This window comes from Pleurodeles waltl, chromosome 7, assembly GCF_031143425.1.
Source record: "Pleurodeles waltl isolate 20211129_DDA chromosome 7, aPleWal1.hap1.20221129, whole genome shotgun sequence".
Taxonomy (NCBI): Eukaryota; Metazoa; Chordata; class Amphibia; order Caudata; family Salamandridae; genus Pleurodeles; species Pleurodeles waltl.
In genome coordinates this window covers 1,348,902,928-1,348,929,858 of record NC_090446.1, presented here as the reverse complement: position 1 = coordinate 1,348,929,858, position 26,931 = coordinate 1,348,902,928, and the positions used below count along the sequence as shown (strand labels likewise).

Genomic DNA, 26,931 nt, shown 5'->3' with positions numbered 1-26,931 from the left:
GATGAATTGGTCAGGGATATTTGCGTACGCTTTTCCACCTCTCCCTCTCCTTCCATATCTAGTAAACAGATTGAGTCAAAACAAACTCAAACTCATACTAATAGCACCAACATGGGCAAGACAACTTTGGTATACGACACTACTAGACCTGTCAGTAGTACCTCATGTCAAACTACCCAACAGGCCAGATCTGTTAACACAACACAAACAACAGATCAGGCATTCAAACCCTGCATCGCTGAATCTAGCAATTTGGCTCCTGAAATCCTAGAATTTGGACACTTAGGCCTCACTCAAGAGTGTATGGAGGTCATAAAACAAGCTAGAAAACCTTCCACTAGACACTGCTATGCAAGTAAATGGAAAAGATTTGTTTGTTACTGTCATAATAATCAAATTCAACCATTGCATGCATCTCCGAAAGATGTAGTAGGATATTTACTACATTTACAAAAATCAAATCTAGCTTTCTCTTCCAAAAAAATACATCTCGCAGCAATATCTGCTTACCTGCAGATTACTCATTCAACTTCCCTATTTAGAATACCTGTCATTAAAGCGTTTATGGAGGGCCTAAAGAGAATTATACCACCAAGGACACCACCTGTTCCTTCATGGAACCTCAACATTGTCTTAACAAGGCTCATGGGTCCACCTTTCGAACCCATGCATTCTTGTGAAATGCAATACTTAACGTGGAAAGTTGCATTTCTCATTGCCATTACATCTCTAAGAAGAGTAAGTGAAATACAGGCGTTTACCATACAAGAACCATTTATTCAAATACACAAAAATAAGGTCGTTCTAAGAACAAATCCAAAATTCTTACCAAAGGTTATCTCACCGTTCCACTTAAACCAAACAGTGGAATTACCAGTGTTCTTCCCACAGCCAGATTCAATAGCTGAAAGAGCACTACATACATTAGACCTCAAGAGAGCGCTAATGTACTACATTGACAGGACAAAAGAAATTAGGAAGACAAAACAACTATTTATTGCCTTCCAAAAACCTCATACAGGAAATCCAATTTCAAAACAAGGTATTGCCAGATGGATAGTAAGATGCATCCAAACCTGCTATCTTAAAGCAAAGAGAGAACTGCCTATTACACCAAAGGCACACTCAACCAGAAAGAAAGGTGCTACTATGGCCTTTCTAGGAAATATTCCAATGAACGAAATATGTAAGGCAGCAACATGGTCTACGCCTCATACATTTACTAAACACTACTGTGTAGATGTGTTATCTGCACAACAGGCCACAGTAGGTCAAGCCGTACTAAGAACTTTATTTCAAACTACTTCCACTCTTACAGGCTGAACCACCGCTTTTGGGGAGATAACTGCTTACTAGTCTATGCACAGCATGTGTATCTGCAGCTACACATGCCACCGAACGGAAAATGTCCCTTACCCAGTGTACATCTGTTCGTGGCATTAGTCGCTGCAGATTCACATGCGCCCACCCTCCTCCCCGGGAGCCTGTAGCCGTTTGGAAGTAGATCTTGAACATTTGTACATTTGTAAATATATTACATTAAACCTTCATTTTGTACATACGTATTTATTCCATTGCATGTGCACTATTATTAGCATACACAACTCCTACCTCACCCTCTGCGGGGAAAACAATCTAAGATGGAGTCGACGCCCATGCGCAATGGAACCGAAGTGGGAGGAGTCCCTCGGTCTCGTGACTCGAAAAGACTTCTTCGAAGAAAAACAACTTGTAACACTCCGAGCCCAACACCAGATGGCGGACTATGCACAGCATGTGAATCTGCAGCGACTAATGCCACGAACAGATGTAAACTGGGTAAGTGACATTTTCCTTCCTAAACATGTTTGTACCTGCTAGCTATTCTGATTCATGTAAGATACTCCAGTACTAGAGAAAAAACGTGCTACTTACCTGTAACTCATGTTCTCCGGTATTGGTATCTTTATAGATTCACATGCCAACCCACCCTCCTCCCCCGAGAGTCTCTCCTTCTTGTAAGTAGTGTCTGTTTCTCACTAGTGCTTGAAAGTCTGAGGGAAGGTGCCTTAGCTGGGAGTGTTCGAGAAGGTGCTATTGGCTGGAGTTTGGTTTTTTATAAGTGATATGAATAAGCTATTAAAATCAATGTATTTTACCATTATAAGCTATGTTAATTACTTCCACTGCTTTAGAATATACCGTGGGACTCACACCTCGACAATGGGGGTGATTCAGGCATGTGAACCTATGAAAGATATCAATACTGGAGAACGAGAGTTACAGGTAAGTAACAAAGTTATTAGTTGTCACTTTTGTTTTTCAAATGCGCCCCTTTCAAGTCACTGCATAGTTGTCCGTTAAGGCTTCTGATGTTGAAAACGTTTTTTCTCATTACCATAACATCAGCAAGACTTGTGAGCAAGCTGCAAGTCCACCTTATACAACATTCTTTTCTGATATCTTGGTGTTGTGATCCGACCTGTTTTTCAAGTTATACAGGCCATCATCCTTCCAGCATTCTTTGCTCTATCCCACCCATTTAAGGAGGAAAAGAGACTTTGCTTGTGCCCTCAGAGAGCACTGTGCTTTTATATTGATTGCACTAACGGATATCGGGCTTACGATCAGCATTTTAAGGGGTTGTTAAGGCCAAAGAAAGGTAAGACAGTGCAAAAATGAACCATTTCCAAATAGATTGTCCAGTGCATAAAGTGCTACGCACTGGTGAGGAAGTAACCTACAGAAGGCTTATGATCTCATTACATGAGAGCCAAGGCTGCTACCACTAATTTAGCATGCTGAGTACGTGCGCTATACATTTGCAGGGTCACTATATGCGTTACTGATCAGAGCACTTCTGCCTCTGCAGTCCGGTCTGTCGAGGGTTTTCTTTACCTGCTCAGTCTTGCAGGACATTTTGGGCCTAGCCAGTTCACAGATCCACCACCTTCAGAGATACTTCTAAGGTATCTATTCATAAGGTGAATTCTTTGCAGCATCTCATGCAAGGTTTACGTCTCTCTGACAGTCAGGCAGTCCACAGTTGTGTTGGTTTTTATCTTGACATTTCATGACAATGTGCGAATAAAAAAAAAAAGTGTATGAACTTTGAAAGCTTTATGCAATATAGTCAAATGTTTGATTAAAAAAAGGCAATATGTGGGGGGTCCTGTGTGTTACTTGATTAGGGCACATTGGTTTTAGAGTTGGTTAAGTCGTCACCATTTATTTGAAGACAAACATTCCCCATTAGAGAGTTGTTTAACTTGGAAGATTGAATGATTTATCAGAGATACCCATCTTTCGTATTTTTCAGACTTCGATCATTGAACGTTATACCCAAGTCTTTCAACAGAAAGTTAGTTGACTTCATTATGCAAATACATAGACAACCAAACATGGTTGTGCTGCTACTCAAACAATGACTAGCTTAACAATGCCTTCATTGGTTTGCAGTTGCTGCAAGGAAGTTTCCGTTCACCAAGGCCAAAAAAAATAAATTCTGCCTCTTTACCAGGGGGGAACAAAATAAGTAGCTTAGCCAATGTTTTCTGAATTTTCTGAGCACAAAATGACGTTGATGCGAGGAAAACAGAAAAACAATCCTTGAAGTAGTCTGAATCACTGGTAATTTCATAGGTCACATCGAAGTGCATGTTTTTGTTCACACCATTCTCTCTCACAGGAGCCACCCATATGCAAAACAGCCTTGGTTCTGTTCCAATAGGAAAATTCCGGGCCGAACTACCACACCAGGGTCCTTCTGAACGGGAACGCAAACCACCCTAGGCCAGTTTAGGCCTCGTTAAGTAAGCAGTCAGTGAGTTACAGCTAGTCTTGTGGCACAGTGAGCACATGACCCACGACTGGTGTTGGAACAGGAATGTACCCTGTATGGTCCTGTCCTCATACCCAAGTGCCCAACCACGAGGATATGGCATCCTGTGTTTTTTTTTTTTTATCATGGCCACTCCCTGACCCTCCTTTCGTCAGCAAGTCCACAGTTTTCAAAACAAAATCGAGTGTGCAAGGGAACATTGTCCCTAAAACTACAGGCCTAAAACCATTAATGCCATAACTGCTGAAAACAGATGTTGGTCAGGGACCCACATGAGGTGTCTTTGGTTTTCGGGTTAAGGCTCCGAGTCGTTCAATGAGTGTTCCCTCATGCACCCAAAGACTAGCCAGTACCACAAAGCAGTACACTGCCGAACATTGTCAGTCATTGTCTTGCATACGTCTCTCTTGCTCTAAGTTGAGGGCCCAGACCCTTTTCCACTCTCAATCTCCAATCCAAGCAGAAACTTAAAAAGGCAGAGCAGGACTCAATCCCATCCCACCTTTGTCTAAAGATAAGTCACAAGCGCATAAAGGTATTGATATCTGTGTGTCTCTCTCTCTCTTTCTCGATCTCCAGTTGAGGAGTAGATTCTGCAGCTGATCCAAATGTGTCTGAATTCCCCGGCCCGTCAGCACCGGCAGCACATGTCAAAGCCTTTAGGTAGGCCATCGTGCATATCTTCTGCTTCCGTCTAGCACATCTGCAGGCCCCCAGGATCAACATTCTGATTACCACCAGTGGATCCATCCTCTGTACCAGCTGGAACCCATGGAACTGCCTCTGGTTAAGCACCGACTCTGATACAGACATCTCCACTGGCTCTGAGACCCATGTTGTTCACTCCTTTGACACTGGTGCAGACGCCAGAGGAAAATCTGGTACTGAGGCCCATGTCTGACCTTAAACCAGCGTCTGCTCAACTCTGATTGAAGTTGCTCTCGGAATCTCCTAAAGCGAAACTGGTTCTCACTACCTGAATCTGACCCAAGGCTTCCACTACTACAGAGGCGCCCTGAGAGGCTTTACTGTATTTTTGGTTCTTGCTCTGACCAGAGCTTGCCACCACTTAAATGAGGATGATTTACCTCCACTCCCACTGTTAACAGCCTCTACCTGGACCCAGAAGAGGCCTTTGGACATAATACTTCCCCTGATACAGGGTTGAATTCACCTTTTGGGACCTCAGTGAAAGAGAACACATGGTTTACTCTGGTAATTTGACAAGTGGCTGAGTTCCTAGACCTACCACTAGCTTCCATTGAAATCAATACATGTTCTCACAGAGTTTTGCAGCCTGGGCCAGTCTCATCTGATCCCTCGCTTCTGCTCAATGAAGCCTTCACTGACACCTTAATGGGTACTTGGTTTAAACACTGTTCTGGCCCACCCCCCAGTGATAGGCAGTATGCTAGATGCCATAGACATCTCCTGGCCATGACTGTGATTTTGTTACACATTATCCTACTCCATAGTCTAGTGGTGCAGGCTTCCACCAGCAATTTGATCTCCAATTCATTTCCTACGACCCCTCAGACAGAGAGTTGAAGATGTTTGAGGTGTTAGGAGAAAAATGTTTTCTTCGGTTAGCCTGGCGTTGATGTCTGTCGGGCTGGTATATGCATGCAATTTGTGACATAACCCATGAGATCTTGCTGGTAGTCCCGGAAGAACTTTAACACACCTTTGCACAGACCATTCAAGGACGGCCAGGATGCTGCCAAATAAGTGATTCATGCTTGCCTTGATATTGACCATGCAATGCGAGCAGTTGGCACCCGTATGGTGTTTCATTGTTATGCGTGAATTGGTTCCACAGGTTTGTCATGAGCTGCACATGCCTCCTTTATTATGCCTTTCGATGGCTCACACCTATTTGTTGAAAAAGCGAATTCTGCCTTATAGCGTTTAAAGGAGTGTGGGGGGCACAGTCTGCTTTCTGGGTCTTTCTACTCCTGCCAAACTGTTTCCTCACTAGTTCAGGAAACTCAGAAGCTATTTGAGAGGTTTGTGTATGAACAGTACCAGTATCCCCAGTGCAGTATTGCCAGGCTTGTGGATCTGGCAGGCAGCATGCAGGTTACCATGTGCATCAGTCCTTCCAGTCCCTTTTCCCTGTGGCAACAGCCTCCAAGCTGCTAAAGCTTGCTGTTAGTGGCGCACAACCACTCTGTGGGAGGCAGGACCCGACACTTCCTTCAGGGTGACAATTCATCACATCCAAGGAATGCAAGCTCCAAACCCTGCATCATGGCTATGACCTACCCTTTCTTTATGCGCCTCTGCACCTAGATTCCACATCAGAACTGTTCTCAGGGAGAATCTGTCAATTCTGATACAAGAGGCCTTTAACCCATCTTAGATTATCGCCCTCTGAATGTCTGCTTAAGGATGGGCAAATTCAAAATGCTTATGTTGGCCTAGGTTCTCTCTGCCCTAAGCCCAAGAACCTGGGTGGTAGTTTTGGATCTGCAGGACACTTACTTCCATATCCCCGTCCAGAAGGCTCACAGCAGGTTAGTTACATCTTCAGTTCGCAGTGCTCTATTTTAGCCTCACAAGTGCCTCTTGGGTGTTGATAAAAGTCATGACTGTGATTGCAGCATACCTTAGTAGCTTAAGGTTTCCAGTCTTCCTCTACCTCGACAAATAGCTGTTGAAGGCAGGCTCACTCTCCCCTCTCTTCCCCCTCCCCCAACCCCGGAGGCCCCTGATCAGCTTTTTTGCAGTTGCCAGATCAGCCTTATGATGTTAAATCACCTGTTGTGCTGAGATTTTTGAGAGGTGTGCAACATTTTATTTCCATCCAACACCCTCCCCAGTGCCACACTAGGACATGATTTTGGCTGTCACCTTTGTGATGTGCACCCATTTTGAACTGCTGCAGTTATTCAGTAAGGCTTCTGTAGTTGAAAATGGTCATTGTCATCCCCATAAAATCGGCTAGGTCTGTGAGAGAATCGCAGGCTCTGTCTGTCAATCCAGTGTATACAACATTCTTTCCAGTTAAGTTAGTGTTAAATACCCAGGCTTCCTTTGTATCAAAAGTAGTCCCTCCATTTCATGTCGGGTAGGCCATCACCTTTTCGGCATTCTTTACTACACTTCATCTATGTTTGGACCCAAAGAGAGGACTGAGCTTTTATATAGATCGCACCAAAGAATATTGGGTGGAGAATCAGCTCTTTGCATGTTTCTCCATGGCAAAGACATGCAAAGCACTGCAAAACCAGGCAATCTCCTGATCCTAAGATCTGGTAAGCATTGGCTAGGAAAGAGGCTTCAGAAGGTTAAGTCACATTCCACCATAGCCAAAGCTGCTACCACTGCTCTGGTGTGCAAAGCGCATGTTCTGGATATTTGTCAGGCAACTATGTGGACAACGTTACGTTCACGAAGCACTACTGCTTCAACAGTTGGATCTGTCCAGAGAGGCATTTTGCCCGTTTGGTCCTACAGAACATTTTAATCTGACACCTTCTTGGGGAGGTACTACTGTGTTATATATTCACAAAGTGAACCATCTGTGGTTAGTGTCATGCAGGGTCAATGATGTTACCACTGTGTTGGCAGACTTGATTGCCTCCTTTTAACATTTGCGAGGCTGCGACATGGTTTAGACAGCCAGTTCAGACAGGAAGGCCATCTATTCCGTTCACTACTGAGGACTTTTTGGAATGAGCCTATTAAACAGACCCTTCACCTACCTTGGGACGTACTGCTTTGTTAGATATGCTAAAAGTGAGGTATATGCGATTAGCAATATCAATCACGATCATAAGATACGTATCTTCTGTAGTACTCTTTCTGATGGATAAACTAACTGCAGATTCCTCACTGTCCACCCTCCTCCCCGTCTTGTAAAGTGGTCCCTTTTACCATCAGAAATGTTCTAAAATGGAGATCTGGCTGCTGATACTTCCAATTGTTTTTTGCTTTGTGCCCGAGGGTCCGGAATCTGGGACGGTATGAAGCCAGCGCAGAGCTGCACTACACTCACCTAGCTGCGCACGTAAGCACTGCTGTGAAAAACTTCAGTATTCAGTCTGGGTCCTCTGGAGTCTGCGACTTGATAGATTTTCTACATGAAAAGGCATTACCAAAGTAGGAAACTTGTTTATTAATATAATGTATATTTTATAAAACCTAATCTGTGGTTAAATACATTAAATAATATAGAAAGTGTAGACCCACTTTCATTTTGTACAAAAATGTATGTTGACCATTTGTGACTTCTGTGGATGTACACATTTTAAAAGTAAAAACTACCTTTGTAGAAAAGGACATCTGTGTTTGTTTGTAAGACCATTCACTGTGGAAAACAATTGAACTGTTCTACTTATGAGTTTGTAATATTGTCTCATGTTTAGTTTAGAGAAATGACACCCTGAGCTACAACTCAGAATTACAATATACCACCAGACATAACATTTTTCAGGATCTGGTATAAAGATAGAGACATTTATGGTTTATGAATTTGAGTATTCCCTTGATGGAGTACTACAATTACTGTAAATATTGTTTTTCTTTTTTCTGAAACTTTTATGCCTAAACTTTACATGTTTATTCTTTGCATTTGACACTTAAAGATGAGATTTCCTATTTTAATGGACTACTGTTGTCTCATCAAGGACTCTAAAGATTCAAAGCTGTAGATTTTAAGTGCAGCAAATTCTGTACACATCATGGAAGCGAGGTGGGTAACCTTACAGCTCACAATTGGTGCTTTATATTTAGAATTGCACTCTTAAAGATTGCCTCTAGCCTATGCCAGGGAAGTGGCGTGCATCATATCTGCTTGTAATTGACCTTTCTGCAGTTGTCTTATTTGTCTCTTCTGTAATGCCTCCCCAGAGCCTTTTTTAAATCATACTCATGAAGGCATCCGTGAGAAGTCATTATCCATGGAATGCTTGATCGTTACATTTCAGAAACTGAAGATTTGATTTTGCAGTGTCTTTATCTCATATCTGTGTATTTGTCATTCTCAGTTCACAGGAGGTACTGCAGCATGACTCATCCGCTATCTCAGAAATGCCTTTAAATGCTCAGGAAACAGAAAATAGAGTTTTACTAGAAGAAAGTGAGTATTCAAATTCACTATGGGAAGAGACAAACTTAGTAGTAGGCCTATAGCCTCTTAAGAATTTGTTGACAATCTTTGTGGATGCTGCACATTTCGAATTGCCAGCTTATTGGTTAATGTGGTACGTTTTACATTTCTCTGTAACCTAGAACATTTGAACTCCTAAGCCTTGTAATCACCTGTAAAATGTCATGTCCCAAATATCCATTGGTGTCCATAGTAGATTATTGCCTCTTTTTAAAATGGAAGTCTGTTAGTACTGATCAAAAGATGCATGAAATCTTTGAACAAGTAGAGGGTACCCATTCTCACCCAGACAGTAAAATTGCATAAATATCTTATGTTCTTTTTCTTTTTTTCTTTGAAAAGGGTAGTATAAAGTAATTTAACATCTTTGTGACTCTGGTTTCTTGCTACCATTATCATGTAGGTGTACTTGTCAGCTACACCAGATTTGATATTTGTAGCTTTACACACAAACATGGGTTTCTGGCATGCCAATGTGACCCATTTTAGATCTTTCTGCCCATAATTCTAATGCTGAATGTCCTGTATAAAGATGCTGACAGCAAGCACCAATGAGCAATGCCTGCTATATTGTAGAGTTGTAAATTTTCCTTTTAAATCTGGCAGATTGCAATGTCCTTTGGTGCAGGCATGCAGAGATGCCGGCAGTGTGCATTATCATCCATCCTGAGTATGCTTTACTTTCAAACCTAGGCCACAGCAACTTGATGGGAATCCTGCAACCATCTTCTAAAGTTAAGAAGCCCTTGCTTCCCTTTAATGAAGCTTTACTGGATCCTGTCTCCTGGGCTGATATGTCAAAACCCGTGGCAATTTTGAAAACTGATTTATCTCTGATCAGTAATCAGAACCACATATGTTGTGGCATGTGTAGCTGTAGATAACTTTTGGTGTTGTTGAGACCTTTGTCGTGCTCGGCGACCTGGGTTCTACTCAGGGACTTTGCCCCTTTTGGTGCTTTCTACTTTTTGTTTTCTCTAAAAAATGTTGATTGTATGATGGAAAAGACTCAATTTCAGTACTGTCCACAGTGCCACACAAAGGATACCTGGACAGACCTACATCAGATTTGCAACTTTTTCTGTCTGGGAGCATGACCAGGCCTCCTGCTCAGCCTGCCTCACCTTCTGCCCCCAGAAGACATTGCATAACAGTTCGATTGACAACTCACTCGACGACCCATCACGCAACAGTAAGATGATGCCACCCTGACCTTTTCAGCCCCCTAGACGTTGAGAAGGAAACCGTCTCGGGCCCTCAGGCAAGCAGCCCCTTCATTTTTGCCCCAAGCTGTTGGAGTCTAAGATGGAAGGGCTACAGGTCCTCATATCCAACTAAAGAAAATATTGACTGTGAGTACTATATGCCTCCCTCCGCCACCTCCCTGACATCTCACTCAGGCCGAGCATTGCCCTTGGGTGGGGTCGGGCATGGAGCCCAGAAGCCCAGCGTCGGACTTCAAGTCTGCTACTGCCTGAAGGCCTTGGTCGACACTATCATAAGCCCTTGGATCCAACTCATAGTAAGCCTGTAGCACCAATATAGCCACAGAAGACCTGGCTCCCGGCACCGGCAACACTATTGACGCTGACAGCGCCTATGGCTCTGGCATTTAGAACACCCTTAAGGACCTCTTCAGCTCTTTAGTCTCCACCGGAACAGAAGCTTTCCTCAGTACCAGGGAGCCAGAAAACATCTTTGGCTCCAATATGCCAGGTCCCCAAAGCCCTACTGTCCTCCACTGCATCTGAGGATCAGGAACAGTCTATCCTGCAGTGCCTACAGGAGAAGCCCAGGCAGAAGTGGATCATTCATTCACCCGCAAGCCAATAAGATTCTCAGCCAGCGTGCACCAAAGGCCCAGGCCACTGTCCCTTACAAGAGGAAGTTGACTTTTGAGGAGACTGTTTCCCTAGAGCCTTATCCACCTGCCAGGACCAAAAAGCACCTGGCTCGAGTTCACTAGCCCTCTACCTCCTAGACCCTGTCCTCCTCCACCTCCCTCTTCTCCTCCCATTCCTCTTCCCCTTCCATTCCTCTTCCCCTTCCATTCCTCTTCCCCGTCCATTCCTCTTCCCCTTCCATTCCTCTTCCATCCTTTCACCCTCCTTCATTCCCTGCATCACTGCAAACACTGGGAGCCCCTCTGCCTCAATCACCCAAGGTTTTCCTTACATTCATCTCTTGTGAATTCCCTTTTTGTAAAACTAGTAGTTGCCCACCTCCCTGGGTTAGCTATCCAACAGCCCAGCATTAGTAATTCTCCGTTTGAAGAAATCCAAACGGCAAAGAATCCGGACACTCCCAACTGAAGTAATGTAAAAAGACTCTTTATTCACTCTTTCTTCATCTTGGAAACCACCCAGGAACAGCCAAAGTGTTTTGCTCATACAAGAGCTTCATCGGGGCTGTAATGCACACGATTATAAAGTATTAAAAACATCTAGTTCTAAAATTAAAAACACTATCAACATCGTTGATCATATCTCAAAAATACCAAAAACTATCTATTGGTGTATAAACATTTGGCAGTGAGGACTGACATTACATCAAGTATAACACAGTAAGTTTCAATTTCTGTACTGCATATAGGGGGAAACACAGAGCAAAGCTTACAAATGTAATTGTTTTCTTGAGATTTTATAGGCACTCTGACTATTGTTGGTTATAAAGGATAATCTCCATTTTGTTGTTAATTTGTAAAGCGCTAGTTTGGTTAACTGTTCTAATCTTCCTGGATGGTTCTCGTAAAACATGGGGGTTGTAACCCCTCACCTCAAGTCTGGACAGCGTTTGATTCATATTATCAAATGTGGGGTGATAATCTTTGGCACCCTTTTTTATGCATTGTAAAGAGCCTGTTCGGTTGGTGGCAATGTTTGTGCTAATGATTTCCCCACAAGCATGTGACACCCTTTTATTGAAATCTTAGACCTCCTGGCCTTTAAATAATTTGATCCATAAGCTTTGCGTGCTCCCCATCTGGAATATAGACATTGGAATGTAATTTTCTGTTATATTGATGTAATGTAATTCTTCACTGCCAAATGTATATTTACTAAAATATAGAATTTTGGTATTTTTAATGTGCTCATCACCATGAATAGGGTTTTTCATTTCAGAACTATATGTTTTTAATACTTTGTAATCTTGTGTATTACAGCTCTGATGAAGCTCTTGTATGAGCATAACATGTTGGCTGTTTCTTGCTATTTAAGATGATGAAAGAATGAATAAAGTATATTTTATATGCCTTCAATTGGGAGCGTCCTGATCCTTTGATGATTGGATTTCCTGAAGCTGAGCATTACTAAACTTTGGACTCATAATTGTGATGCCTCTGTCCTTATGTACAAATTTGGTTGAGCACCCTCCTCAGCATGTTGTTAGGGCCTTGCAAGAAGCTGCCAAACTGGCCAGACCCTCTCACCCAGAATCAAGGCGCAGTCCGCCACTCTAGGGATTACAGCAATAGTTGTCACCTGCGGTGTGACAAATGTCTGTCAGTCTGCTACTGCAGACTCAAAGAGCGGTTTTAATCTGCTGACTCAACTTTGCTATTTAAAACAATGGCCAAGTCAAATTTACCCTTCTTAATATATATATATATGTCACCCCTAAGGCAAGCCTGACAAGCCCTAAGGCAACTGTTGTACGTTAGACAATGGAACATGCACTTTTAATATGTTCAACAGTAACATTGTCATTGTTACTGTGGAAAAGGCTAGTAACCCCATTGGGAAGTGCAGAGTTGCAAGTTGACAGACCAGTTTTGCAAACTTCTGGCTGGGACTACTAAAGTTAGTAATGTATTAAATAACTTGTTGCATTAAGCCAGACTTGATGCCCCAGTTGGAATTAATGTAACTTGTTGCAGTGTACAACCTTTATAAAGTTGCCACTTAGTTGCTTTACATCCCCTGTGCCCATCCACTGTTGCACACTGTGTTTTTCTTGAGATCTTTCTCCTCTCCTGGGAAGATGTGCAAATGACTCCCACAGAAGCCTGCTTGGGGAAGAGGATTTAACACTCCCTGCCAGGAAGCCACACGAGTGTTCACCCAAAAGGTGAGCTTCAAAGGAGAAGCAGCCTTTCAAGGGCAAATGGGGAACCCTTGGGAGAGGTGCTGCTCTATTGTTGAGGTAATTAGGCTAGCACTCAGGAAGGAGAGGAGAAACCAGTTGCCAAAACCGGTTTTCCAGGGGCTTGAAGCCCCCTTGGTAGACACAGATCTGGGTTAAGCTTGGGAGGGGTGGTGATAAGCAAGGGATCTGCCATCTTTGGAGTGGATAGAATGGTGCATCCTAGGATATCCAGATGCCATACTTCCTAGAAAGTGGTCATCAGGAGACGAGTAAGCCCATTGGCTATCAACTGCATCCTACAAAGAAGGCATTTTTGGGACATAAGGATACCCCTGGCACCCATATCTCAGATCCTATCTGGACTGAAAGAAGGACCAAAGGAGGGTGCCCTGCAGCACCATAAAACTGCCAATGAGAGGCATGGACTGCACCTGCGGAACCTGCTGGTTAGCAAAAGAAAGGGACTGTGCCTGCTTTGTCCTGCTCGAGTTAAAGTTGTCGACAGAGCCCAGCCAAAGCAAAGAGACTCCAAGGGTCAGTTAGTTGACCTCCAGTTCCCAATATAGGGTCAGAACAGCTGAGAAAGCCTGCTGTGGCAAGCCGATAGCCCAGAATCTTCAAATCCCCTCCAACTGCCACCCTGCAGCACCTGAGACCAGGACCTGACACTCAAAGTTGCATTTGAGTTTGCTGACCCTGTGTTAGTTGTCGAAGTACAGCTTGGTTGCCCAGAAGCAGAGTTATCTTCCAGGGAAGGATTTGGCTGTGACCATGATACCAGGCAACAGTTAGCCCAGTGGCGACTGGACTTCTAACAGCACTGAGAGGACTTAGAGGGACATCAACCCTGTGACAAAAACCACCTCACCCCCTTCATGGACCGTGGAATATCCTCTGGAAGACCGAAACTGCCCTTCCAGTCTGCAGCGGCAGACTGAGAGACTCATTTTACTTTTGTCACACCCAGGGCGAGACAGTCAGTATCGCGAATCGAATCTCTCTACACTAGGGGTTAGTGGCAGGATCATTGATTTCGACCAATTAATAGTGACCCCAGAAAAGTTCCCAAAGCGAACAATTTCATCTAGTAAAATATCTAGATTTTGCCCGGGATTGCGCACATATATCGCAATATCATCTGCATATAAAGATATCAAGACAGGACGTTGCCGGAATTGTAGGCCGCTATTACTATATTTCTGTCGCAGTCCTGCCGCCAGAGGCTCCATAGCAGCCGCAAAAAGAAGCGGAGACAGCGGGCAGCCCTGTCGCGTTCCCCGCGAGACCAGGAATGGGGCTGATATACCCCCGTTAAGGCGCAACCTGGCAGTAGGCAGAGTGTACAGCAACCTGATCCAATTCACAAAACGCGCGCTGAGACCCACTCGGTTCAGAAGCGCAAACCTATATTCCCAGGCCAGAGAATCAAAGGCCTTAGCCGCATCAAGAAACACTGCAGCCACATCATCGCCTGTCTCTAGTGATCCCAGCACCGCAAAGAAAGTGCGCAAATTATGGCTCGTGCATCTCCCGGGAATAAAGCCCGATTGATCTGGAAGCACCATTCTAGAGAGTAGTGGCTGTAGTCGGGTCGCTATCATTTTTGCAAGAATCTTATTGTCAATGTTTATCATGGAGAGTGGACGATACGAATCGCATCGCGTCGGGTCCTTCCCAGGCTTCAAAATAGTTATTATTAAAGCCTCCCAGAGGGAGGTCGGAAGCGACCCCGTCGCCAGAGACTCCTCATACACCTCCAGCAAATAGGGGGCAAGGATGTCCCCATATTCTTTATAAAAGGCAGGGGTCAAACCATTGGTGCCCGGAGACTTATCCCCAGGTAGACTTTGGATCGCCGCCACCACCTCCTCCACTGTGAACGGCATATCCAAATACATCCTATGTGCCGCTTCAAACCATACTAACGCAATGGTCTCAAAATACTCCTTCATATCTGCCTCCCTAAGTCCCACCGGAGGCGCGTATAGCTGCGAGAAGAATTTAGTAAATACCTGCATCACGCCTCCCATTCCAGTCACCCTGCCTCCCTCGGTATCTAACACCTCAGTGACGTAGTTGCTGGCCCAGGGGCTGCGCAATAATCCCGCTAGTGTCCTCCCGGCTCTCTCGCCCTCGCCATACCTGCGAGCCCGCGCATGTCTCCCAAGGAAGCAAACCTCTCGAAGAGAGGCCTCCTCATACAGTGACACCTCGCGCCTGATTTCGGCAAGCACCTCGTTTGACCATGTCGCCTCTAAGCGCCGTTCCAGGTCCTCAAGCCTCCTTTCGATATCAGCCATCTCCCGTCTTAAAGCTTTCACTATCCCATGCTGCTTTGCTAGACACACCCCACGGATAACTACTTTAAATGCTTCCCATACCGTGCCAGGGGAGTCCACAGACCCTCGGTTCTCCTAAAAAAATAACCGAATAGCCTCCCGTACCTCCGCACGGAAGGTGTCGTCCCGGAGAGCACCGCTGGGCAGCCGCCACATCACCATCGGTTGTAGCTCACTAGGTATTGCCAGGTCTAACAACACCGGTGAGTGGTCTGACAGCGTACGGGGGAGATGGTCTATTGCTCTAGTCCAGGCCTCCACATCTCTAGTGCCCAGCCACCGATCAATACGGACCAGCTACTATGAAAGTAATTCAGGCAGGTACCCTCCCGCACTCCTGTATGTCTCTGCCTCCACAGATCTACCAGCGCGCCGCTATCCATTACTGCTGTCAATGACCTTGCTGCAGAAACATGTTGCATCCTGGCCGCACTCTCCCGGTCCAGCCACGCATCTAGAACAACATTAAAATCACCGCCCCAGATCACAGCCCCAGCTCCCAGCGACTCTACTTGGCGCCATACCTCCAGGAAAAACTCCGGGTCATCCACATTTGGCCCATATACTGCCACTAGCCGGCAAGCCATGTCTAACAACACTCCACTCAGTATTACGTATCTACCATTGGGGTCAGCAATAATTTCGCGCGTGCGCCACTGCAGTCCCTTACGGATAATGATTGCAACCCCACGAGCGTAGCTAGAGTATGCCGAATGGTGAGCCTCCCCAACCCAGCCAGCCTTCAGCCTACCAACTGTCGATGCCAGCAGATGCGTTTCTTGGACCATACAAATGTCAATGCCATGACGCTTAACATAAGCCATCACCAGCCGGGCTTTCCGATTATCATTAAGTCCCCGCACATTCCATGTCAAGCATCTCACAGCAGAAGAAACATCATCCCCCATCCAGAACCACAGTCATGCAACTCCGCACATGGACAAAGCCCTCCACCTGCCAAAAACTTAACAAAAAAGGAACCAGGAACATTTCCCAATTCGCCCCCACCTCCCTCCCAGGCCCCCCAATTGGACCCTCATAGTGTCCCATCCAACCATCCCTAAAGCCCAAACTGCAGGCGTGTAACAGAAAAAAAACGGAATCATCCGTGGGGCAGAAGCCTGCCATACAACTCTCCACCCAGATGGTCTAGGGGAGAGGGGCCACGGGCAAGCAGCAGCTACACATCAGGGGCAGATCTCGGAGCGGACCCACACGCCCCCGCAGCCTCAGAGGTAATGGAGTCCCGAACCTAACACTTAATCATTGTCACTGAGAGAGGCGTCTTCAGGGCTCCCCCCCCCCCCCGGCGTCCCCGTCCCCCGCTGCTTAGATAATCGTCTTACGAACTTATTCGCCTGCTTTGGATCCGAGAAATACAGCACTTTGCCTTCATGTCGCACCCTCAATTTAGCTGGGTATAACAGAGCAAATCCGATTCCAGCCTGGCTGAGCAAACGCTTTATCGGTAGAAAAGCCCGCCTCTGAGCTTGTACACCTGGGGTATAATCGGGAAAGAAGTTGATTTCGGAGTTTTTATACATTAGAGGACTTTTCTCCCTAGCTAACCTGAGCACAGTATCTCGGTCCCTATAATTCAATAGTCGTGCAATGATTGGGCGTGGGGGAGTTCCAGGCGGGGGGCGAGGGCCCAAGGATCGATGTGCCCTCTCAATCACCAACAGCCGAGAGAGCTCGCCAGCGAACAGCTCTTGTAACACGGTCTCGACGAAGTCCTCCATGCGTCCCATATCTGTTGCCTCCGGCAGCCCCACGATGCGGATGTTATTACGTCGGGACCGGGCCTCCAGGTCCTCATTCTTGTTTCTCCAGGAGACGCTCCATCTGTGCAATCTGTTCTCTATCGCCACTGCGAGCATCCTCTATCTCAGATGTGCGAGTCTCCAGAGTCTCAAACCTAGCATCGTGGTCATCTACCCGGGCTCTGATGCGGTCAAGCCGCTCCGATACATGATCCAGCTTAGCGTCTATCCCCGCCAAGCTGGTCTTGAGTTCCATAAACATGGATCTCACAGACATCTCTGGAGACTCCTCCTCGGCGCCTGCATCTCCAGACTGGGAGGCAGAAGGGGTGCCGCGTTTTCCTCCTCCAGAGAAGGAGAGTTTAGCCTGTCGCTTATCTGCCTTGCCCATCTTGCAGTATTACACGTATAGTGCAACTAGCACGGACCAAATGTACCTATCCAAGATAGCAAGTCTCTGTCCCCAAAAAATCACCTGGTCAGTTGCTTCGTTTACCTCACCAGGCTACCAGGCGGCCCCCGGGAGCACCTGGCGATCACCTCCTCTCCCAAGTCAATCCGTTTCCATGTATGGGTTCCATAATCTCCACCAGCAGCAGGGGGGCTCGACACAACACAGGGGGGGCGGGGGAGAGGGGGTCAGCCGGCCACCAGATTTCAAAACCAGGATACTTAAGCTCCACGAGCCAGGAGGGACCTCAGGAGCACAGCGCCGTACCAGCCAGGGCCTCCGACCCCCGACCCAATCCGCCCCTTACCTGGTTCTGTGCTACTAGCACAGTGCAGGGTTCCAGAAGCGATCCGCAGGGCACCAGAAAAGTTTGTGTGCAGGCAGCCGGGGCGATATCAGAGACCACCAGGCGGATCCCTCAGCAGGCCCCGAATTCAGGCCCTCTCCTCCTCTAGTCACAGCGCTCTCAGTAAGCGCTTATTATCAACCGGGCCCCGCTCTCTCCTGCCGGGGGCCCGGGGATCTGAAAGCTCGGAGGGAAACTCCAGCCGGGGGTCGGGAGCGGCCCACGAGGTCGGGCCCCCAGCCGCCACAAGCACCAGGATCCAATCAGCAAGAAAAAGGGGGAGGGGAGGGGAGCCGCGGTCCGACACGACCCCCGAAGTCCCTCGCGCTCCCGTCCTCTCTCCCCTCGACCGGGGGGGGGGCGGCCGCAGCCTCCCCTCTCTCCGCGCACACCGCGGGAGCCGGTGCGCGCAGTAGACCGCCGGCGCCAGGCCCCTCGGCACTCCTCCGCCCCCCGGGTGCCAGCAGCAGCCAAACCCGGCTCAAACAACGTCGTCGGAGTCCCCGGGGGGAAGCCCCAGGGGCCCGCTCCTTCACCGCCGCCCGTAGGATAGATTATGTCGGATAAATTGCCCAGCCCCGGCAGAGCCTCACAGAGTGACGGCCATCTTGCCCGGTGGCCAAGCCACGCCCCGCCAATCAGTCTTTACTTAGTTGCAGCTTTGCTTCAGAATGGGGAACACACTACACTATTTAGGGTCCCACTCTTAAAGGCTTTCATAAAAGGACTTAAACAGTTCATCCCACTGGAACCTCAGAGTTGTTTTCACATGACTTTTGAGCCCTTCGTTTGAACCCCTTCATTCATGCCTTCTGCAGTTAGTCTCCTGGAAGGTGGCTTTTCTAGTCACATAACCTCACTCAGATGTGTAAGTGAGCTTCCGTCTCTTATTGGAACATTTCTTACAGGTGAAAATGATAGTCATCTGCAGGACAAATCTAGAATTTCTGCCTAAGGAGGTATCTTCTTTTTACCTTAACCAAATCATTGACCTCCCAGTGTTCTTTCCACACCTGGACTCTGTGGCAGAAAGGGCCATTGACATACAAGACGCCAGAAAAGCCCTCGTATTGACAGCACAAAACCCTTCTGCATAACCAAGCAGCTTTTTGTCTCATTCACAAAATCATGCAAAAGCCATGCTCCTTCTAAAGCAGGTATAGCCCAGTGGTTGATCAATTGCATTCATACTTGTTATTCTAAAGCCAAGAGAAAATTGACTGCTCCACTCAGACCCCACTCTTTCCAAAAGGGGGCATCAATGGCTTTACTAAGAAACATCCCTTTGGCTGACAATTGTACTACTTCTTGGTCCACCACACACTTTCACCAAGCATTACTGTGTGGATGTGTTTACTCACCAACAAGATAATGTTGGCCGGGCTCTGATACATAAACTTTTCCAGGCCACTGCAACATCATGGAACATCCCCTGGTTAGCTACCACTGAGGGGAGAATTTCTTTACATTCTGTGCCAAGCATGTTTATTAACTGCTACACTTGCCACAAATGGAAAATGTGACTTGCCCTGCAAGCATCTGTTTGCATAGTGCTGTAGGTTCACATATGCCCAACCCTTCCTCCCCAGAGGCCTCAGGTTGTTGCAAAAGCCTTTCTTTTTTAACTCTTTGCGTGGTCACCATCTTCTGTGCCTCTTTGTTCCATTTCATCCTCACCCATCACTTGGTAAAAGCAATCTAATAACTGAGCTCATGCGCATAACTAGTTATAGGAGAGGTCACTATACCTTGTGGCTTCAAAGACTTATTCAAATAAAAGGAAGTCGCACACGTCTGAGCCCTATACTAGATGGCAGGAGTATGTAGAGCATGTGAATCTACATCACTTCACACCACAAACAGATGCTTAGAGTAAGTAACACTTTTCTTTCTGATTTGGGCAGCAGTGTTTTGTAACATTGCCCCCCCCCCCGCCCTCCCCTCTCCTCCAAACAGCTCCTGTAGTGCAGCCTGAATTCCACATATTTCATGGCTTGCTCCATGGTCACTACATTCACTCTTTGCTACTGCCCTTGAATCCATTCCACTTGCCTTTCAAGAGATGGATAGTTCCTTCAATGAAGAGTGGCTGTTGGGACACTCCTCCCTGCAATGCATCAGAAAGAGCAGGGGCTACCCCTTGCTCACTGGACTTGGCTTCCTAATCAAGGCACTTCAGTCAACAGTTATGACCTTTTGAGGCTACTCCAGGGTGTATACCAGAGACAACCTAAGGAGTGCTAATCTTTGCCGCATCTCCAAACACCCCTCCTTTCCGTGTGTGTGTGGGGGGTGAAGTTTGGGACCCAATCATAAACAGCAGTAGCAGATCTATCCTCTGCTCCCTCAAAACCTCACTGACCCTGCTCCACTCAATCCCCATACACTACCATGTTCATTGGGAGGACGGTGTACCATTTTTCCACCTATTGGGAGTTTGTCATGACTGATATTAGTACCATCCCACAGTTCGTCAATGGCTACACCTTGCACTTTTTGTCTTCCCTTCCTGACCTACCTTCCTGCAACAAGACATGCTCTCAGGCACACATCTCAATTTTAGAGGCAGAAGACGTTACCTTGTTGAGCAAAGGGGACATAGAGGTGATTGCACTAGAAGAAAAGAACACATAACTTCTGGTCCTCTAGAAGGCAGAAGAGGTGTTGGACAAACAATGTTTGACATAACCTCTTGAACTTGTTCATCTGTTAGGGCAAGTTAAAGGTGCTGTCCCAGAGCCAAGTTCTGCTTGCCCTCAGTGCGGGAGATTGCTTGGTATCACTTGAACTTGAATCTCCCAATCCTCACTAAGAGCAAGACCTGAAATGCTCTCTGGGCTCCCAGCAGTATATGCTCATGATACAGCTGTTCAAACTGCAGTATGTATCTTTGCAAAAGTGCTGCCACATCTTCACTTCAGTGGTCAAGACAACAATTTTCATACTTGGATGACTGGTGAAAGCAACGTCCATAGTGCTCATTGAAAAGCACCTTCATGACTTTTTCCACAAATGCCCAAAAATCTCACCTCACAACACATAGGACAATCTTCGCATGAGCGGTGCCAACTTTTCCTTCAGAGGAGGTTTATATTTAGGAAATGGTTTTGATGTTTTTGTCTCTAAAACAAGTGCAGGTTCTGCAGATCTTGTCTGCTTGGTCTTAACGGTCTCATGGATAGTGTTGGTGCCACGTGCCAGCAGTACCTCCAACATGAAAGTAGTCTTGACACCGGTGCAGATTAAGTAATTCCATCCAGATCTACACTGCTGCATGGACTCACCAACCTTTTGGTGCGTCATACCTTGAGCCTTTAATAGGCACAAGCTATGGTGGTCACAGCCTCCACCTGCTCACTGAACTGTGGGTGCCTATTTGGGCCACATGAGGTTGCAACGCCTTTATTTCACAGTGGATCAGCTTCTTCAAATAAACATGCTAGAGTAGCGAGCAGTACATCTTGACAGAGGCCTTCCTCCCTTCCATCTTGGGAAGCACAAGTCAGATTCTATCAGACAGTACCACCATTGTCCAATATATCAGCAGCCAGGGCAATGTGGTGTCACAAACAGCATGTCTGGAAGCAATCCACCTATCACATTTGGTGCAGTGATGGAATGTTTTCCTATTAACAGCTCACCTTGCAGGGTCCCTCAAATAGAGGACTGAAAGTTTGAGATACACCCCAAAATGACAGAGGTATTATCCTGATTAGTGTGTCTATAAATTGATTTCTTTGCCAAGGCCTAGGACTGGATGTGTCCTCAGTTCTAATGGATTCTTCTAATTGCAGATTTCTCACCTTTAGAATATTTCCCAGGCGCTGGATTAAATCAGTCGATTTTTCTCTGCATTGCTCCTGCATTCTGGTAGGAGTCATCGTAAGCCGCACATAGGCTTCACCCCTACTTGCTGCCACCATTCCTATAATTCTGTACCTTCCTAACCGGGTCTAGAGTTCCTCTTAGAGCTTAATCTGTCTTTGACCAGTTTTGAGTTTCTTAGACACACTGCTAGAGAACTACATCCCTTCCAAAAATAATAGACTTCAAACCATGCTTAGATTTCAGGAAGCAGTTATAGATCATGTAACCTGCTTGAGGTATGTTTTGGGAATTGGGCTCTGGGCTTAACTTCAGGATGTGCAGCAAATGTTCATATGCACAGGAAGGCAGTCCAAGCCTCATCACTGAACACAAAGAAGGGGCTGCAGTTGAAACACAGATCCTGCTCCAAGTCGCAGGCCTGGTCTCATCTGTGAGGTCACTTCGCACTTGAATTAGGATACCAAGTCAAAATCTAAGTCCAATTATAAGAAAACGAATGCAGACTCAACTCCGTCCCACCACTTAAAATCACTTGAGAATACGAAGGGCCAACATTTTAACCTTTTGAAGCAGAAACAGATTCCTAAATTGATCCTGACATGCCAGGAGTTTGTCAAGCTATGGTCGACTCTACAGCCGATAGCTTTCAAGGAAGCCTTGCTGTAGATTTCTGTTGTGCTTTTATCTCCTTCTGGCATGCCTTTGCGTCCCATGGTGCCGCAGGGTTCTTAAGTTACCACTGGTGGGACTATCCCTGATGTCATCTGATCCTTGGGGCCGTTACCAGGCCCTTCCCAACTCCAGTGCAGACTTCCATACCACTCCCAAGCCCAATACCAATTCATACTGCACCGACACCACCACTCTGCCGGTAAAAGAGCTCTTGCTGACATTGATCGAATTTATACCTACAAAATGAATTAAAAGTAACCGGTTGTCATACAGCCAGACCCTAATCCGAGATCTCTTCCTTGACGCCATTACCAGCAGATTCCACTCTGTTTGGCTCTGATTCTGACCCAGTACGCGAGGTGCGCATGGCCTCTTGAGACGATAATGATGATAGGAATGACTTTCTACCACCTCGTTACATGAATGATGCACTAGATCTAGGCCTGAAAAATGCCAGTTGGCCAAATACATCTAATGAGACTGATCTGGATTCATCACATGACCACTAAATGAGGAACCTGTCTTGTTCGCTGTGGTGGTAAGGAGGGCAGCTGAAACGTTAGAACTGAAGTTTCTCATCTTTGAGGAGAAAATGGTAATCTGACTGAGATTCTCTATCCAAGGCCCTCTTCATCAGAGCCCTTGCTGCATGTTAATGAAGCCCTTATACATATACTTACGACTAAGTAGACTTGTCTGCTAGTCAGTTGACCTGTTGCTTTGTGACACAGACCTGCTCCTGGTGATCCAGACTTTCTTTCCAAACACCATAGAGCCTGATTGTGTGGGCCTCAACACTTAAGATGAATTAGAATTCTTTTCCAGCCATCTCTTCCCCCCCCCCCCCCCCACACACACACACACACACACACACTCCAAAAGAGTTAATGCCTTCTGGAAAATATTTCCCATGGCCCATAGATCTATTGTTGTGCTTTTTATGTTGTGCAAGTACACACATGCATTATGGTACATAGCCAGCGAGAGATTGTTGGAGGTCTCAGAGGACCACAGGACTTCACTGGCCCAGACAATACATGATAGCCAGGATGCGTTGAAATAATTACTACAGGCTGGACTTAACACTGCTTACTCCATTGGCAGAGCTATTGGCACCATTGTCATGCCCGGAAGGCTTTTCAGGATGAGGTCACCTGGGTTTTGTGTTGACATGCAGACACCCCTAGTAGATATGCCCTTTTTTGATCCAGGCTCTAGAGAGGAGGAGATGGGGATTGATTCTGATAGAGACTTCTGGCTACAAATTTCTCCCCTTAGCCTTCCCCAAGTGTCGGGGCAGAACTTTTTTTTAAAGCTGACGTCCGTTTCTTAATTGCACACCTCTTGCCCTAGATCCAGAGCTTTTCTTGCCTCACAGAAACCGTTTTTTCCCCAAAAAATTCCCCAATCACATTTTCAGCAGTTGGCAAAGGATGTCACCCCCTAGGACAACAGGTTTTAAGCCCTGTAAAGACTAATACAAACAGATGCCTGTGACAGATCCCCACCAGGTTAACCTGTGGTGTCTGGGAGCAAGCCACAACTCCAAGCGCTGTGGACACTGCACATCGATAAATCTGAAGGCCATCTGAGAATGCAAGGCAAAACTTCCAGTCACCAAGTACACAGAGTATTAGTGCCGGGACCACTCAAAGACCAGAGCCCGTTCACCATCATGCTCCTGTTTCCAGAGTCGCCCAAGCCTTGCTTGTGGCCTGTGTGCCGCACTCAAAATCCTAAGGTAAGCACAAGAAACGTAAGATGTTGAAGCACATTTCTGCTCCTTTGCACCATTCCCACTCACCTGGTGATGTGCATAGGCTGCACCAATAGTCCTGTTTCTGCTCAAGTTGACAGACTTATGAGCCGATTCCACAGCTGGTTCTGGCACAGCTGAATTTCTGACGCCCTCAACCACACCATGCCTGATCAGAGTTTCACTCGGCTTTGTCCCAGCTCTTCAGATCCCTACTGACTCCCTCAAGTGTTCCTTTGGGACCTGAGAGGCCTATCACCTGGATTACCATCAGCTGGTTCTCCCTCTGCACCTGCTGCACCCACTGAGCCGCTTCTGCCATTTGCTCTAGTTCCAATGGCACCCATATCCACTCTGGTCCCAGGTACACCGCTGCTGACCAGAGGTGGCCCTGATTGTCCTTTCTGATGCAAATTCAACAGACGTCCCAACCAAATTGGGCTGAGGTTTTTGCATTCATCTTACCATAAGGCATATAACACTCTTCACGTTTTCTTTTTGGAAAAGACTCTGAGAGCGATTATTACCAGGGTGAGAAGTTCACTCAGCCCAATGCCAATGACAGTTGATATGAGGACTGAGAAGATGTTAGTGAGCTAGACCCTTCCCTAGAGTCATCCCTTATTTCCCTTACTGTCCCGGCCTTGAAAGAACCCGCATCCTACGGCATGATAATACATATAGTGGCTGAAATGCTTGATCTCCACCTCCCCACCCTGGGGGTTAAAGCAAACATCCTGACAAAAGCCCAAAAGCCTGGCCAGGCTGCTTCTGATCCTTTCCTACCTTTTAATTAGTCCTCGACAGATACCCTACCCTGGCTTGGGCTAAGTCTTTTTTAGGCCAGTCTTTTAACCCGCAAATTGCCAGATGCCATCACTCTGCTCCAAGCCACCCAACCTTTTTGTCACAGCACCCTTCTCCTGAGAGCCTTGGGGTGCAGGTCTCGATCAGCTGGACCATCCCCATCAATTTTCCTACCACTCAGACAACAGGGAATCAATCAAATGGAGACTTTCGAACAATGGCTGTTCTTATCGGCCATTTATCCCTGTGGTCAGTTAATGCCTTGTGAGGAAATAGGGTGTATTATATTGTGATTTGTGTGACCTCAGTGTAATACACTTACCAACCCCTTTAGGACCAATAGATTCTTTTTGTCAAAGCGTCAGCTGAACCATAGGTAGCTGTGGCTCTGAGTTACAAGAATTACTGAAAGGAACCAGTATAAAGCATTTAAACAGCACCAAAACAATTCAAGAAGAAATACATGAGACACTAGTTTATAAAAATGGACCGTATTTTTAGACACCACAATGAAACAATCCACCAGAGTGCTCTGGAGATATAGCATTTACAAGGTGTAGTAAATTTCCACTGTTCGATGGATGGCATGTGTGGCTGTAGATGCACATGCTGTACATTATCCTGCCATCTAGTGTTGGGCTTGGAGTGTTGCAACTTGTTTTTCTTCGAGAAGTGTTTTCAAGTCACTGGATCAAGTGGCTTGTCGGTGATACTGCGCATGGGAATTGAGTCCTTTGTTAGATTGTTTTTTTCTCCGCCATCGGGTTTGAAATTGTTTCTGCTCGCTCCCTTTTCACTGGAATCGGTTTGAAATTCTCTTTCAATCGCCAGCAGTATTGTATTCGATCATGTTTTTCTACATCTTAATCGAGTCAGGTCAAATGTCAACCACGTACTTTCGGGGCGGGCCTCACCCGGCTTATCTGCATATGGATAGAAAGATAAGAAACCCTAATGAAACAGACAGTATTTAGATTCTGTCCTCGCTGCCATGCCAAGTTTCCACACACGGATCACCATCAAGTGTGTAACCTCTGATCACAACTAAGACACTTGCGACATGTGTTGATTGTTTCCATCCAACAAAACACCTTGCGACCGAAGAGCTTGCAGCGCAAGACAGCACCCCTGATATTATTGGTGAAGAAAATGCACAAGAAGAGCTGGAGCAAGAAGGGGCATTCTCTGTCCAAGATTCGGCCTCAGACCTTCAATCTGACATTAAGAGCCAGGACATCACTTCGGCACAAGTTGTAAGTAAAAAAATAAAATAAAAAAAACTCCCCCCTCCTGTACCTCTAAAGACCAGTATAAAAAAAAACGTACAAAAGAGGTCCCTGGACCATCACTGCCCTCCGGACATAATAGGTCTCAGAAACTTGCTTCGGCTGCCCCGCCCTCTGGCTCGGCTCCGAAATCTGGAAAGACTGTACCCTGGTCTTCACAATTGGCCTCTATTACTTTTGTTCAAACAAAAGCATCCAAGGCTTCAGAGCCAAAAAGTCTGAGACTGACTACTTCAAACTCTACAACTTCGGCACCGAAAATTTCGGTACTAAGCAGGATTATACCGTCTGTTCCTTCTGAGTCAAAATTACATAATATTCGGTCCAGAAAACAACTGAGTCCAACCAATCTTAATCGTTTCCAATTGAGCCTATTTTCGAAACTATGGACACTAAGCAGCGAAAAATTCAGATTGAAAAGGACACAGGAAGAATTGTGGCTTTGTCCCAAACCTTGTTTTAAAAAAATTAAAAAAAAGCTTTATTTTCAAGAGGAACTTGAACCCTCACCTCCTCCTAGAAAGCATCATAGAGAGAAAGCTTTTAAGTCTTCAACAGTGGGTCCTCTGCCAGCTCTACCTACATCTCCCAGTCTCCACCTCTTCTTTCTCCTCCACCTGATTCTCAAATGGAGGAACAGTACACACCACACGGTTCACCTGTA

The 26,931-nt window shown here is 46.1% G+C and overlaps 1 protein-coding gene across 4 annotated transcripts in view; it reads left to right on the top strand.

Moving 5' to 3' along the window:
• PPP6R1 (protein phosphatase 6 regulatory subunit 1) overlaps positions 1-26,931 on the top strand; it is a 745,577-nt gene that overhangs the window by 531,572 nt on the left and 187,074 nt on the right. For all 4 annotated transcript variants that reach the window (XM_069200760.1, XM_069200759.1, XM_069200761.1 and 1 more), the window contains one exon: positions 8,812-8,903. In XM_069200760.1, coding sequence (XP_069056861.1) covers positions 8,812-8,903 — 92 coding nt within the window. The remainder of the gene's footprint in view (positions 1-8,811; positions 8,904-26,931) is intronic.